The sequence below is a fragment of the Pinus tabuliformis genome, chromosome 3_2 (genome assembly GCF_031772625.1).
Source record: "Pinus tabuliformis cultivar Carrire ecotype Pingquan chromosome 3_2, CPIR1, whole genome shotgun sequence".
In the NCBI taxonomy this organism is placed as follows: Eukaryota; Viridiplantae; Streptophyta; class Pinopsida; order Pinales; family Pinaceae; genus Pinus; species Pinus tabuliformis.
This window is the reverse complement of record NC_142302.1, coordinates 1,285,779,489-1,285,792,955: the sequence shown is the minus strand read 5'-3', so window position 1 is coordinate 1,285,792,955 and position 13,467 is coordinate 1,285,779,489. Positions and strand designations below refer to the sequence as shown.

The 13,467-nt window shown below is 38.6% G+C and overlaps 1 protein-coding gene across 1 annotated transcript; it reads left to right on the top strand.

The window, feature by feature from the left end:
* Window positions 1-459: 459 nt before the first annotated feature.
* Window positions 460-1,972, top strand: LOC149185437 (auxin-responsive protein SAUR36-like). The gene has a single exon (XM_089419100.1). It carries the CDS (start codon window positions 1,094-1,096, stop codon window positions 1,697-1,699), a length of 606 nt encoding a protein of 201 aa, XP_089275226.1. The 5' UTR covers window positions 460-1,093; the 3' UTR covers window positions 1,700-1,972.
* The last annotated feature ends 11,495 nt before the right edge of the window (window positions 1,973-13,467 follow it).

Here is a 13,467-nt window from a genome sequence, read left to right as displayed (position 1 = left end):
AGCTATGGCCTTTCATTTTTTATTTTTTGTTTATGTTATATTTCTTTCTCTGTTTCAATCACATTAGCAGTCATATCCTTTTTGTGTTGGAGAACAATCAATCATTTTTTTTAGTTTTTGTGGAAAATGCATAAACATGGTATTTTTGAATATATATAAAAGACATCATATGAAAGTGTAAGATTTTCTATGTTTTTAAAGAGTTGGTGGAGTCATATAAGAAAATTTGTGACCTTTTTAAGAAGCATGAAAAAGTCCAGAAAAACGGTATGATTCTAAATATTTTAGATTTTAAATCTATTTATGCATTGAAAAACAATTTCACCCATTCTATTTGGAAATGTAGTTGGATTCAGGGTTATTGTTCACTATCGTGATTTCTGAGCCGTGTGGACATGTATTTTAAATTCAAAGAGACTTGAAAACCCTGCACAAATTCAACCGGAGGGGTGGAAGCAACTGCATGGAAGAACAATGGATAGTTGGTCAATGGATCATGTGCCAGTTGAACGCGCGATGGTAAGACTCTCATTTCAAAACCTCCAATGGCGGGTCCCATGTCTGGCCTTCAGCCAATACATTTATTTGATATATTCTTCAAATTCGACAGACACACCTTCTTGGCAGCCGATCTCCCCAAGTCCGCCATCGATCATGGCGGCGCGGTCTACCACTGGGAGTTGTATAAATAATGGTATCTTTCCTGCATTTTCCGCACTTCTCCCCATCGCCTCCAAATTACTCCATTTTCCAAGCTATTGAGGAGTGCCTGCGTTGCGAGATCGAGTCTTGCGCATGTGAATTTTAGATCTAAACTAGCGGAATCGAATATGTATAACGTCCCTCTGTCTATTTCCAACTTCGGCCTAACTTCTTTCAGGCTAGCAATATCAGTTGCGAATCGCTGGCTCTTTTCTGCTTTCTTCTACTACAGCATGTCCCTGAACTTTCTTTAACCCTACTGTAAAGATTTCTTTCAATTTTACCATTTTTCTCCCAGATCGGACAAAGCCATAACTTTCTTTAACCCTACTGTAAATATTTCTTTCAATTTTACCGTTTTTCTCCCAGATCGGAGAAAGCCATACCAGCCATGGACATGGATGGAAATGCCAAGGGTTTGAAACTGGGATGCAAATTAGTTAAGCTTTGGAAAAAATTTCTGCATTCAAAGCGCTTGGGATCGCATTATACTCCAAATGATCAACCTCAGCAGGCCAATCTTTCCAACGGCCATTCTTTCAGCCGGGCGGCTTCCCTTCCTTCAATCATGCGTCTTAAAAGGATTCAGTGTCTGGGTAAATGTCGAATTAAAGCCTCTGGCAATTGCTTGAATCTTCTGACTCGAACTAAACGGCATATCGGCCGCCATTTATCTTGGCGGAAATCTCGCTTTGTGAAGGGGGCTCAAGAAAAGAAAACTCAATATCTTCCCAAGGACGTTCCCAAGGGCTCGGTGGCTGTTTATGTTGGGGACGAGCAAGAAGAGCAGACGCGGTTTGTGATCCCCATCTTGTATTTCAACCATCCACTCTTTCTCCATTTGTTGGAAGAAGCCGAGCCCGTCTATGGCTTCTGCAACAAGGGCATCCTCACGATTCCTTGCCAGGTTTCTGATTTTGAGTATCTCCGCTGGCTTATTGAGAGGGAGGGGGCAATGAACCGCCTTGCTTATAGTGCTTCGACTTACCAGCAATAGGTTTTTTCACCTGAAGAAATCGTGTCTGGAGTACTTTTCCGGCGTCTGGAGTAGCTTTCCCGCTTACATAGTCTTAGTTAAGATTAGAGCACAAGAGCATTAGAAGACATCCTCCGGGCTAAAAAGTCGGTAATAGTTGTTAGTGCCGGAATGGGCAGTCATCCAATTCTTCTGCCCCTTTAATTTACGAAGGGCAAATGTATATAAATATTTTTCCAATTCATCTTTCCGAAGGGCAAATGTATATAAATATTTTTCCAATTCATCTGTATTACAAGTAATGATTAATTCTTAGGGATGACACCATGACGCGCAAGTTTTCTTCATTTTTGGTTTTTGAAAGATGGATGATTAAAGCATTTGTTTTTAAATGGAAGGAAAAGAAGTGTAAAATTAAACTCGTTTTAATAATATTTTTATAAAATATATTTATATCAATAATTTGTTTGTTATTGATAAATATATTTTAATATAATTTTTATAAAAAAATTAAATTGTATTTTAAAATTGTGGTTTTTTTGTGTTAAATTAGAAAAAATTTTTATATATTTATATTCAAGTCTATGTTTAGGTTGTAACAAATGCTTTAGGTATGAAATATTAATATTAACAAAATTGTATTTTGTCTTTTATTATATTTTGTAAAGGGACATGATTTTGAGTATAAAAAAGGGGTTTTGTAAGTAACATTTTATAAAATTGTTTCATTAAAAAGTAAAATTTACATAGCATCAACCTATTGATTTATAGTCTAATCTCTCATAACAATGAACTTGCCTAGATCTTAGGCAGGTTCATTTAAATTAGGACAATTGATTGTGGTTGGATTGCTTGAACTGGTTGTATCATTCATGCTAAGGGTTTGGTTGTTTACCAAAGTTTTGAGTTCTTTTATCTGCAGTTGAAGTGCATTCACTTCGTCTTCATTTTTCTCTGATTTCTATTTCACCTCTTGAATATTATTCATAATACAAAGTAGATGTTATATGTTCATTATTCTCCAATTTTAACTTAAAGACATCTAATTACAGTGAGTCAAGCCTCTCTGCAAGTTGAGCAATGGATTCTTTATGATTATAACCCATAGATGCCTCATTGCTAAAACCAACAACTTTGTGACTGTCAAGGGGGTTCATACTAGAATCAGCTCGTCTATTGTGTTTAACAAACTAAAAAAAGGTAATTGAACCCCATAAATATCTAAAATTTTTATTTCAAATCCCTTAATGATTTTGAGCTAGTCATAAGGTCCCTTGTTCGTTACAGAACATTGGAGTAGACTAAAGACAATAACACGCCGAAAGAAAGTGTCGCTAAGTTTGAATTCTAACTGCAATTCTCCACGAGAACCAACATAATTGACCAATTTTCAAACTGTTTAAAACTCTTATTACCCAGCAAGAAAGTCACACTAATTTTCTTGTGCCACTCCTAACCAGAATTCACCACAATGATAGACATGACATTCCCATATGCAAACTTTAGCACACACAAATCACTAAAAGAAGAACTTGAGTCACTAAAAGGTCCTCCATATGTTGTCTGAATAAAATTCACCAAATTTTCACACCAAACTTTCCAATATGCAAACCTAGTTAAGAACTGATCACCAACCTACAATGACTGCTTTCCATGCTTCAATTGAACTAGGATTCAACATAGAGGAGAATTGCATGACTCCTACTGGATGCCATTAAATCCTTTCCCTGGGTCGAAAGGAAAATGCACCCCCTCCCTCCAAAAATCATTGCTTTAAGAGAAAGCTTGCCAATTATTGGGGTCTTCACTAGTCCTCCTCTCTACTTCCATTATGATTTGCTCTTGGTAATTATGCACATAGATCAGTGGTGGAAAGATTGACCCGAGGCATCCCTTCACAAAAGTACCACTCTTACTAACAAGCCATACACCATTACTATCCATAAGTGGCAAATAATGTGGATTGATATAAACCCACCAGAGCATGATTTGGGAATTGAAGAACTTTGTACTTGTTTGCTTGGAAAGGATCATGACCTTCATGTACTCGTCAACTTGTGAAAGTATGTTGATATGAATGTTGGGTTTTTTTGCATGTGATAAATTCAAGGGGGCTCCCACGTTGTGCTAAAGGCCCTCATATATTTTTCGAAAAACTAAATAAAAATTAAATCCACCATCTTCTAATGTATTAAAGAGGGCTTAATATGGCCATTTAATTTTAAATCCTCTGTTTTAAATTAATACCCCTCATTGGCACATAGATCCACTTCTTTTTTGATGTCTCTTAAGACATGAAAGAATCCTAAGGAGGAGATTCCTTCTGCAAGCTATCTGATTCTTATAAGGTTTTCTAGATATTTGTCCTTCGGGAAGGAGCCCTTGACCATATGTTGAAGAATTAGGAGATAATCTCCCAAACAATAAGTGAATCGACATGATTTTCCTTAGCTAGCAGAAGACCTTGATAAAGTCCATAGTATTTTATTTGGTTATTCGTCAAATGGCCTTATCCCATGAACACTTTAGAACTTTAACTTCTTTGAGAAACATAAAACTCCCCTCCCCTGCATGCTAGCCCATATTTTAAAATTATGAAATATTAAAAAGAAATTATATATTATATTTTTTTATATGATGTTTTCATAAACAAATAAAAAAATTGGAAAATTTGATATTGAAGTTATAATTATTTGTCTTTTATGGAAGATAAATATTTTATGATGTTTCAAAAAAAAAAAAACTTTGATCTACGTCTAAGTTTTACAATATACCCATTAAGATGTAGAACCTAGAATTAAAGTAAGCACATTCATTAACACCTAGATTTATCATGTTTAAAAGAATCAAATAGTGATTTGATACTACATCTGTGGATCTTCCTGATCCAGGTCCGGGTGTGACGAAGGACCCTTCCAAGACCTTTTACTTTCGTGATGTGTTAAATTGCATTTTTAAAAGAAACATAAATGAATACATGTGCATGTTGTAAAGAAGAGGAACATGACAATCATCAGCAACATAAAAACATAAGTCGTTGATAACGGAGTTCGTCCAGGAGGGACTACATCTTCGGGCCCTGGTGTCAAGATGGTGTAGGTCGCTGCATTAAGTGATGTCAATAGTGATGATGTACACAAGAGATGATGTCACGATCATACAAGGAAAATGCCCTCACGCAGGAGTGGCTCTAAGAGATGTTCCGCTACAGGAACTCTCAGTCAAAAAAGACTCCTATCAGTATGACACAAACTCATGCATGATGAGAATCCTGCCAACATGGCATAAGAGGGATCTCAATGCAAACATGCATGACGACAACATGAGTATCCCATCAAAATAAAACAAAGGGATCTTAAAACACAACACGATGAATCATGACAACAAGTACATCACATATATGATTCCGCATCACATCAAGCAGGAATCATGAAACAAGTATGAAAACAAGATCCCACATCAAACATTAAACAGGGATCTTTGCAGCACAATGCATAGCAAAAGAAGTACATGAATACACTGCATATACCTCACAGCCAGGGGCCATTTGAAGAAGCGGATGTCAAACTGTTGAATTTGGCCGTACCATCAACCTCGCTACGTCGAATCTCATGGAATCACTGCTCGCACGCTAAATGCTGACACCTGCACTCCACTTAGAAAAGTGGCTAGAAAATAAAATGAGCAAATGAAAACTCTGAATGCACCATCAAATTTGTGGCGTCGAATAGTTCAAAATCAACTGTCAAATTTCTAAATTCTGAGAAATTGAGAATCTGGGGCTCAAGGAATCTTTTAGATTCCTCAAAGATTTTGCTCCATGGGTGGACTAGAAATTTGCAACTCAAAAGGCGAATCTGACCTCGCCATTGTGATCCTGGTGGAAAACCATGAAAAACGACTGTAAACTTGACTATATTCTGACATGGAGAAAAATTACCTCCTTGGGAAAATTTCAAGGATCATGGTTCCACTCACTGTTTCTATAACAGTGATGGTTCCACCTGCATCAATTTGCATGCACGCTCCTGGCCTCCACCATCTGCCTCCACGCATTGGTGAAAATGAATGTTTATATAAAATCCCTGGGCATATTTAACATGAAAGCAGTTTGGCATAGTGGTAAATGAGGTAGGTTGAGGAGGGGTTGGGTGGTCAAACCCTGCCCCTCCATTTTTTAACACCTTATTGTTTAAAAGAAAAAATCCGCATATGTTTTGGGTGCATTATTGTTTTAATGGTTGGTATGTCGGTACTATTCCATGTATTAAGGGGCACATTTAATTGTGTTGCCCGTAGTTTTTGGTGGCCGTTGCAACGTATTAGTTGGGCCGCCCATGTGGGCTGAGAGGGTTCGACCCCTGCCAGTACCCTTACTCACATCTCGGCACATTTTATTGGTGTGGGTGTGGGCCATCGAAGGTGGCCCGTGCCCACCCCATTTAATATATGTGCTAATGCGGAGGGCTCTACGGGGTGATGGCCTTCTAGACATGTTTAATGTGTTTTGTAAGGTTTCGGTTCGGAGGGCGGTGGGGTCATGGTTGCCCGACCCTTTTATTTAAATCTTTTTTTGTTATAGAATATGAAGGGTGGCAGGGGTGGTGGCCCGCCACCACACATATTTTTATTTTAAAAGAATAGGGCCTTTTAAAATTATTCGGATTTTAGGCCGAAGGAGACAAATTAATCGCGCCACAAATTCGCCTGAAATCTTGCCCAGGTTGGCCAGAATCCAATGGTCGGGTTCTGTCCAAATTGTGGCCTCCTTAAGCCTACCTAGTCAGCAAAATGTCAACCGAACTTTGACTGCTTCTAACTTTCGCATACGGACTCGGTTTGACGAACCGTTCACATCACCACGATCAGGACGACGAGATTTTTGCTCTGGTCCTAGTTCAAAATCATTATGATCACTTTGATATTTGAGATTTCATGAGCCCTCTTTGTCTTGTGTGTTTTTGGAGCCACCTGGATCAATCCTCCCCACTGAGGAGCTTTTGTTCCTACAAAAGCATGAAAAATAATCTGCAACTTCTTTGTACCTTGTCTGCACCACAAGCATCCTGAAAGGTCTCGCTTCCATCTCCTTCACCTTTGTTCTTCGGAGCCTTAAGCGATGAGTCGACACTTACAATCTGTAGTACATTGTTTTGCAAATTACATGCTTGTCTTAACTGACCAACTAATGACCCAAGCGTCCCACACTTGCCATGAGTTTATAACACATACTCGGTGGTCAAGTTTACAACAAGATGGACACAATACCCCAGCTACGAAAACAAGGCCAACATATCATTGTTGCTTCAACAAGTGATGGAAAACTCATCATCACTGCAACACATGATTTACAAAGATAAGGCCAAACACTATTTGCTTTGACAAGTGATGGAAACACGACATCACTTTCACAGTTTATCATGCAACACAAAATAAGACTAGACATCATTGTTTCCTAACAAGTGATGGAAACACGTCATCACTTTTACATTTTAAAATGCAACAAATGATTTACAAAAGAATGACCATGAAACACTAACATATCTAGAAACCATTTTTCACTTATCAAGGTGAATGGGTCACCTCCTTGTGGCGATTTTTCTTGTCGAACAATCGTTTCACCTAGTTCATGCACCGACTTTTTATCTTTAAGGTGTTGCTCTGGATGGAGCCTCCAACAAGTGGCTCTTTGATGGTCACTTCTGCCGTAATGACTACAATAGGTTTTCTTCCTCCAGATCTTTTTAACATGTTTCTTTATGTGTTCTTGAGAGGGTATTTTACGCCTCATCCTTTTGTGTGTTGCCATTATTTTCCAACACTTAGAAAATGTATTGTTATGTAATCCACAAAAGGTACATGTTTTTCAATGCCATGTTTTACGCTCATCCATAACAACATTATTATAATCGAAATGAACATTTGAATATCGAAACTGTTTATACCTTTCTTTGCTATCTCTGGTGTAAGTATGGTAATGAGAGCTTTCCTGAGCTCTTTCCCTGCAATGGAAACTGCCATGGGATGATGGGGATGTGTTCCCATCATTCTCTTTCCCCGATGATTTCAAAGATGTCTTGGAAGAATCTGACACCTTCGAGCATTCTCCCTTAGTGTATCTCAAGCCTGCAAATTGAGGTCTCTACACAACCCCCAATGGTTGAGTTATGCCTTGGTTATTAATACTGAGTTCTTTTTCCTCCTCATGCCTCGTCCTGGTAAGGAACCTCATGTTTGTCCCTATAATTGGGATCTCCACATCTCCAACAGAAATCATACTATGTGAAGATGAAACTGAAAGGAAATCAACATCTTTTACCTCCTATGTTGATTTGGAAGAAATGATTGGGGCCTCCCATCATCTGTTGTTGGTGGTTCGCTAGTTGTCTCAGCGCATTCCCCAACTTCCTTTCTGACATACCCAAGTCCTGTTCGATAGGCTAATTCTTCTACTTTGATGGGGTTGATAATGCCTTGGCCATTAACGCCAAAGACTTTTCCTTCATACCCCATTTTCTTCAACAGTTTGGAGCCAATTCCTGTGGTATGATTTTCAAAAATAGCGAAATCATCATCAAGACACATACATGAAAATGGAGAACTACTTTTTACCTCACATGGGTCACGCTGCAACTTTTCCAAGGCCTCGTCCTTTGCTTGCAGTTGTCATAGTAAACTATGTTTCTCCTCTTTCTCTTCATGTAGACGCGTCTTCAATTCAACATTCTCTATTTGAAGATTCTACTTATTGTGCTTCAGTTCTTCTAGGGCCTCTTCCGTGGCTTGCAATTGAAGTTGCAATCGCTCCTTTTCCTCTCTCTCTGTCTGTAGAGTTTCATATATTATTTCCACTCTTTTGGAAATTTTGATCATGGTCTCCTACATCGCTTTTTCATCCTCTATCGCTGCACGTTCCATTATTAACGCTGCAATTCACATCCACGCAAAGACCGCTCCGATACCACTTGATCTAGGTGCTGGTGTGACGAAGGACCCTTCCAAGACCTTTTACTTTCGTGATGTGTTAAATTTCATTTTTAAAAGAAACATAAGTGAATACATTTGCATGTTGTAAAGAATAGGAACATGACAATCATCAACAACATAAAAACATAAGTCGTTGATAACGGAGTTTGTCCAGGAGGGACTACGTCTCCAGGCCCCAGTGTCAAGATGGTGTAGGCCGCTGCATTAAGTGCTGTCAATAGTGATGATGTACACAAGAGATGATGTCACGATCATACAAGGAAAATGCCCTCACGCAGGAGTGGCTCTAAGAGATGTTCCACTACAGGAACTCTCAGTCAAAAAAGACTCCTATCAGTATGACACAAACTCATGCATGATGAGCATCCCGCCAATATGGCATAAATGAGATCTAAATGAAAACATACATGACGACAACATGAGTATACCATCAACATACAACAAAGGGATCTCAAAACACAACATGACGAATCATGACAACAAGTACATTACATATATGATTCCGCATCACATCAAGCAGGAATCATGAAACAAGTATGAAAACAAGATCCCACCGCAAACATCAAACATGGATCTGTGCAGCACAATGCATAGTAAAAGAAGTACATGAATACACTACATATACCTCATAGCCAGGGGCCATCTGATGTATGGGTCCCTAGCATATAACCCTACATAGCCAAACTCATGCCAGGGTTACCCAGCATATACCCACAGTATGCAAGAATCTGCATGACACAATTGTCCCAGGTATTTGACTCTTCAATGGAGTCAAATCTTCAACCATTTAATGGTTATGGCCCTCTTATACAGTTCCTTTGTATCGGAGCCAATCACCCCACTTAAATCCTCTATTGAGACTCAATCTACCCTTATAAGCATTCTTTAGCCTCTTTTATTAAAGGCTGCCTCAAATCTTCCTTTCAGGACTTTACAACCCTTCGAAACCTTTACATCAACCCTTAACCGCTTATATAATCCATAAGTCGTGCATATCTAAACCTTCCCCTTAACATGTATAGGTTACACATACCTTTAATCCATAAAGGCTATGTCGCACTATTTCCTATTGAAACCCATTTACAAAGGAAATATGCACATAACATACCTTTCGCCCTTCGTACGGTTTCTACACACATTCCAAGACACTACCTTTATCGCTGATAGCTATCGACACTCACTCCTATCACGACACACAACATATATCGTTATATTACCCCTCCGACTGCGATATTCAACTATCAGAACGTTTATATCTATATATATATATATATATATATGATTCCATTAAAACTCTGCTCCGAGACCTTATAATGGATTTCAAATAGTATTTAGCCCCATTCATATATCGTCGGGTCCGCTCATTGCTGGACTCTCCGTCGCGCCATTCCTCCAGACTTCAATAAATCTCGACACCCAATCGCCGATAAATCCCAACGCCGATCGCCGATATATCACTATCGGCGATATCGTGACTTCACTATTCCCTCCTTTGCACTTCCGACCGCTGATTGCGATTTAAATCGTGACCGTTGATCTGGCCACAATCCAATGGTCCACGATTAATCGCTACTTCCTCTTCAAAAATCTCCAAGGCTCGTTCTGATAACTTAAAAAGGGATTCCACCGCTGCAATTTGATCTCAGTCGTTGATCTATGAGATCTAACGGCTGCTGTGCATCACTTACACTTCTCCACAATTCGTTTTACTTAGAAATTTTACACTGTTTTAGTGGTTTTTCAGTGGTTCCGGCTTTTCCAAAGGATCCCGTTCTTCACTGCTTTCACTATAACTCTCTCCTGAGATGATTCCTTAGTGAATTCACAACTTCTTCAATGGATTCTAAGAACCCTTATGATTCCTCTGAATCATTCTCCCCTCCGCACGTTCTTCAGAAATTTGTCTGCAATTTATTGTAACAGAACCTACAAGTTCCACAATAATTAATCACAAAATACGCGACTCACACTCTCTGACACAGTTAGGAATAACTCTGAATATATATTAATGTAAAAGCAAGATTACATTCGAGACACATCGGTCTCACACATGCTTGATTCACGACAATTGTGGCCTCTCCCTTCTGCCCGTAGGCTTACATATATTTATATGGAAACTTTGGATTGGATTACTATGAAGGACCTGATCCCATCCTTTAACAAAAGCCCTAAAGCTCACTACATGCATACATATGTGGCAGACTTTATCCACTCCATCTTTTTCTCTATTTTAAAACAGAAAAGTCCCCTTATCAGCTCAATGGTCCACTTCTACTCTAATTAATTCCTAAAAGCTCTCTCTTGTTCCTTGAATCATGGAACTGTCTAAGAGTTGGATTTGACTTCTAACTCTTTGTCATTTATTCACCACTCATGTTCTCATTTATTTGTTTTGAGAGCATTTACATATTCTCCCATTATCTAATTAAATCACACTTAAAGGCCTAAATATTGCATTAACTTGATACTTAGGAAAACTATTTCCTAAAATGCATGACCCCCTATGTCTACTATTTACAATGATTTTCCCTTGGGTGAATGCTCCTGCATCAGACTCCTAAAGTAGAAAGTATTCATGATCTCCTGATCATGTGTCTTCTGATCTTTGTCTTCCGGATCCCACACTTTATTCTGTAACTGTCCACATGCTTTGTTCCCTTGTTGTTGCTGCAATTTTGTTGTCTTTTGCTCCATCTTCTTCTTCTTGTCAATCAAGTTCAAGTTCTGATTGATCTTGCTTCTTGCTGCTACCATTTTCCTCCATTTGAACTACTGCATCATCATCTGCTACCACATTTCTTCAATTTCTATGCCCAACATATCTTTGGGCTGGTCCATATTATGCTCCTTACTTCTTCCTCTTTCTTTGTGTTCTAGGTTGTTGTTGCTGTCTTCTACGCTGGCTTTGCTTGCTGCCATTGTATACATTGCCTCCACTTTTGCTTTAGACATTGCCTCCTCTTTTTCTTTACTTGTTATGCTGACTCCTGCTTGGCTTGCTGCCATTTTTGCTGCCTCCCCATCTTCCTTACCCTCTTTCATGATTAAATGATGACTGTCCAGCACTCTCTCCAGCAAATTAACATCTCTGTTCCATGGATTAAATTTTCCCATGGAGTCTTTTATTTTGATGTCCATCTATGCCAACTCTCCTTTAGCATCTGCAACTAAACCTGCATTCACAAACCAATTGTTAAAGTATAAAACATAAGGCTTCAGTGCCTTATCTTCCTTTGGCAACAATTTAGTTTGCTGCTCTGTTTTCTCCTTCTCCTCTGTCAGCACATCAGTATGCTAATTCGAATTCTCAGCAGAATTCATGAGATTGTCAGTTAATTTCTCTTCCACACCATCTGTTCTAATGATGTTTTCTTGCTTGGGTTCACAATAGTGAACTTCTCCTTCCTTAATCTGTTGTTGGTTATCTTCACTTTGAAATTGTTTGATTCCTACTGCCTCTTTACCATCTTCAAACAATCTCTGCTCAATCTCTTTGATCACATACTCATACTCATTCATGCTTTTTAATGAACCTGCAAACAAATTATTACACCTTCTTGTCTCCATGGCTACTTGAGACACATCTTCTTCTTCAGAAATTGTAACTGCAGCTTCTGTTCTACCATCAGGTTCTCTCATCAGTTTAATTTCCTCTTCACACTTAGAAAGCACTTCATCACAATGCTCTCTTCTTCCAGCTTCATTCTTCACATGTTGTGTTATAGTAATAAAACACTCTCTTCCTTTGACCCTTGTAATCTCAAGGTCTTTCTGCTGTAGCAAATCATTACTTTCCTCATTCAAGAGGTCTTCTCCATCATACTCTTCCAGACTTTCGACATCCTCAAAAGACTGTCCATCCTCTTCAAAACACTCCTTTGTTAGTGTTCCTTTTCCCAAGGTTAAATCCTTTGCATAGGGTTCCTCCTTCTTAACATCTTTCAATAGATGTTCTTCTTCCTTACTGACTATCTCAATAGTTTCCATGACTATCTCCACTAGGCCTATCCTCATAGTGAATTGATGATCCTTTACTATGTTTTCAGCTAACATAGTCTCTTCCTCAAGTTTGCCTTCAGTCCCTTGCTATTTACCTTCTCCAAGAGCTATCCTTGTCCCATCATCTGCATTAATATTCTTCTGCATTTGTTCTGCATCCACAGAAAAACTATTAGTCTTAAAAATATAAGACCCTATGGTCTCACTTGATGGTTCAGCCATCATATCTCCTTGCTATTCTAAATCATTCATATGATTCAGAAATTCTTTGATAGTCTCTTCTTCAATCTCCTCAAGCCCTTCACTTTGTTGCTTGATATCTTTCCCCAACTGTATATGAGATCTATCTATCTCATCTTCTTCCAAGACAGAAATTAGATTCTGTTTGTCTTCTTCCTCTTTTATGACAATATCAACAAATTTTCCTTCACCTGTTTCACCTGCAATCATACACAAATTGTCATATTTGAAACCATGTGACCCTTTGGCCTCACTTGAAGTTTCAGTCTTCAAGTCTTCATCTTCAGCGTAATCTTCACTTTCTCCCAGAATTTCTCCCTTTTCTGGTTCACAAATGGACTCTCCCATTTCCATTTCCAACTCAACTTCCTTGAGTTTTTCCATCAGCCATCTCACTTGCTTTTGTTGTAGCCTTCTCTGCATCTCATGCCATTCCACTGGCTTCTTCCTCAAGACCCAACCTAGTCTCTGGCTTTCCTCAAGCATTATCTTTAATGCATTGAGTTGTTCTTTTAATTCAGCAACTTCTTTGTCAATTTCTTCCTGACTCATCTTCTTGCCAT

Bases quoted from the DNA above. Each gene is read 5' to 3' on its own strand.
- LOC149185437 (XM_089419100.1), top strand. From the start codon at position 1,094: ATGGACATGGATGGAAATGCCAAGGGTTTGAAACTGGGATGCAAATTA.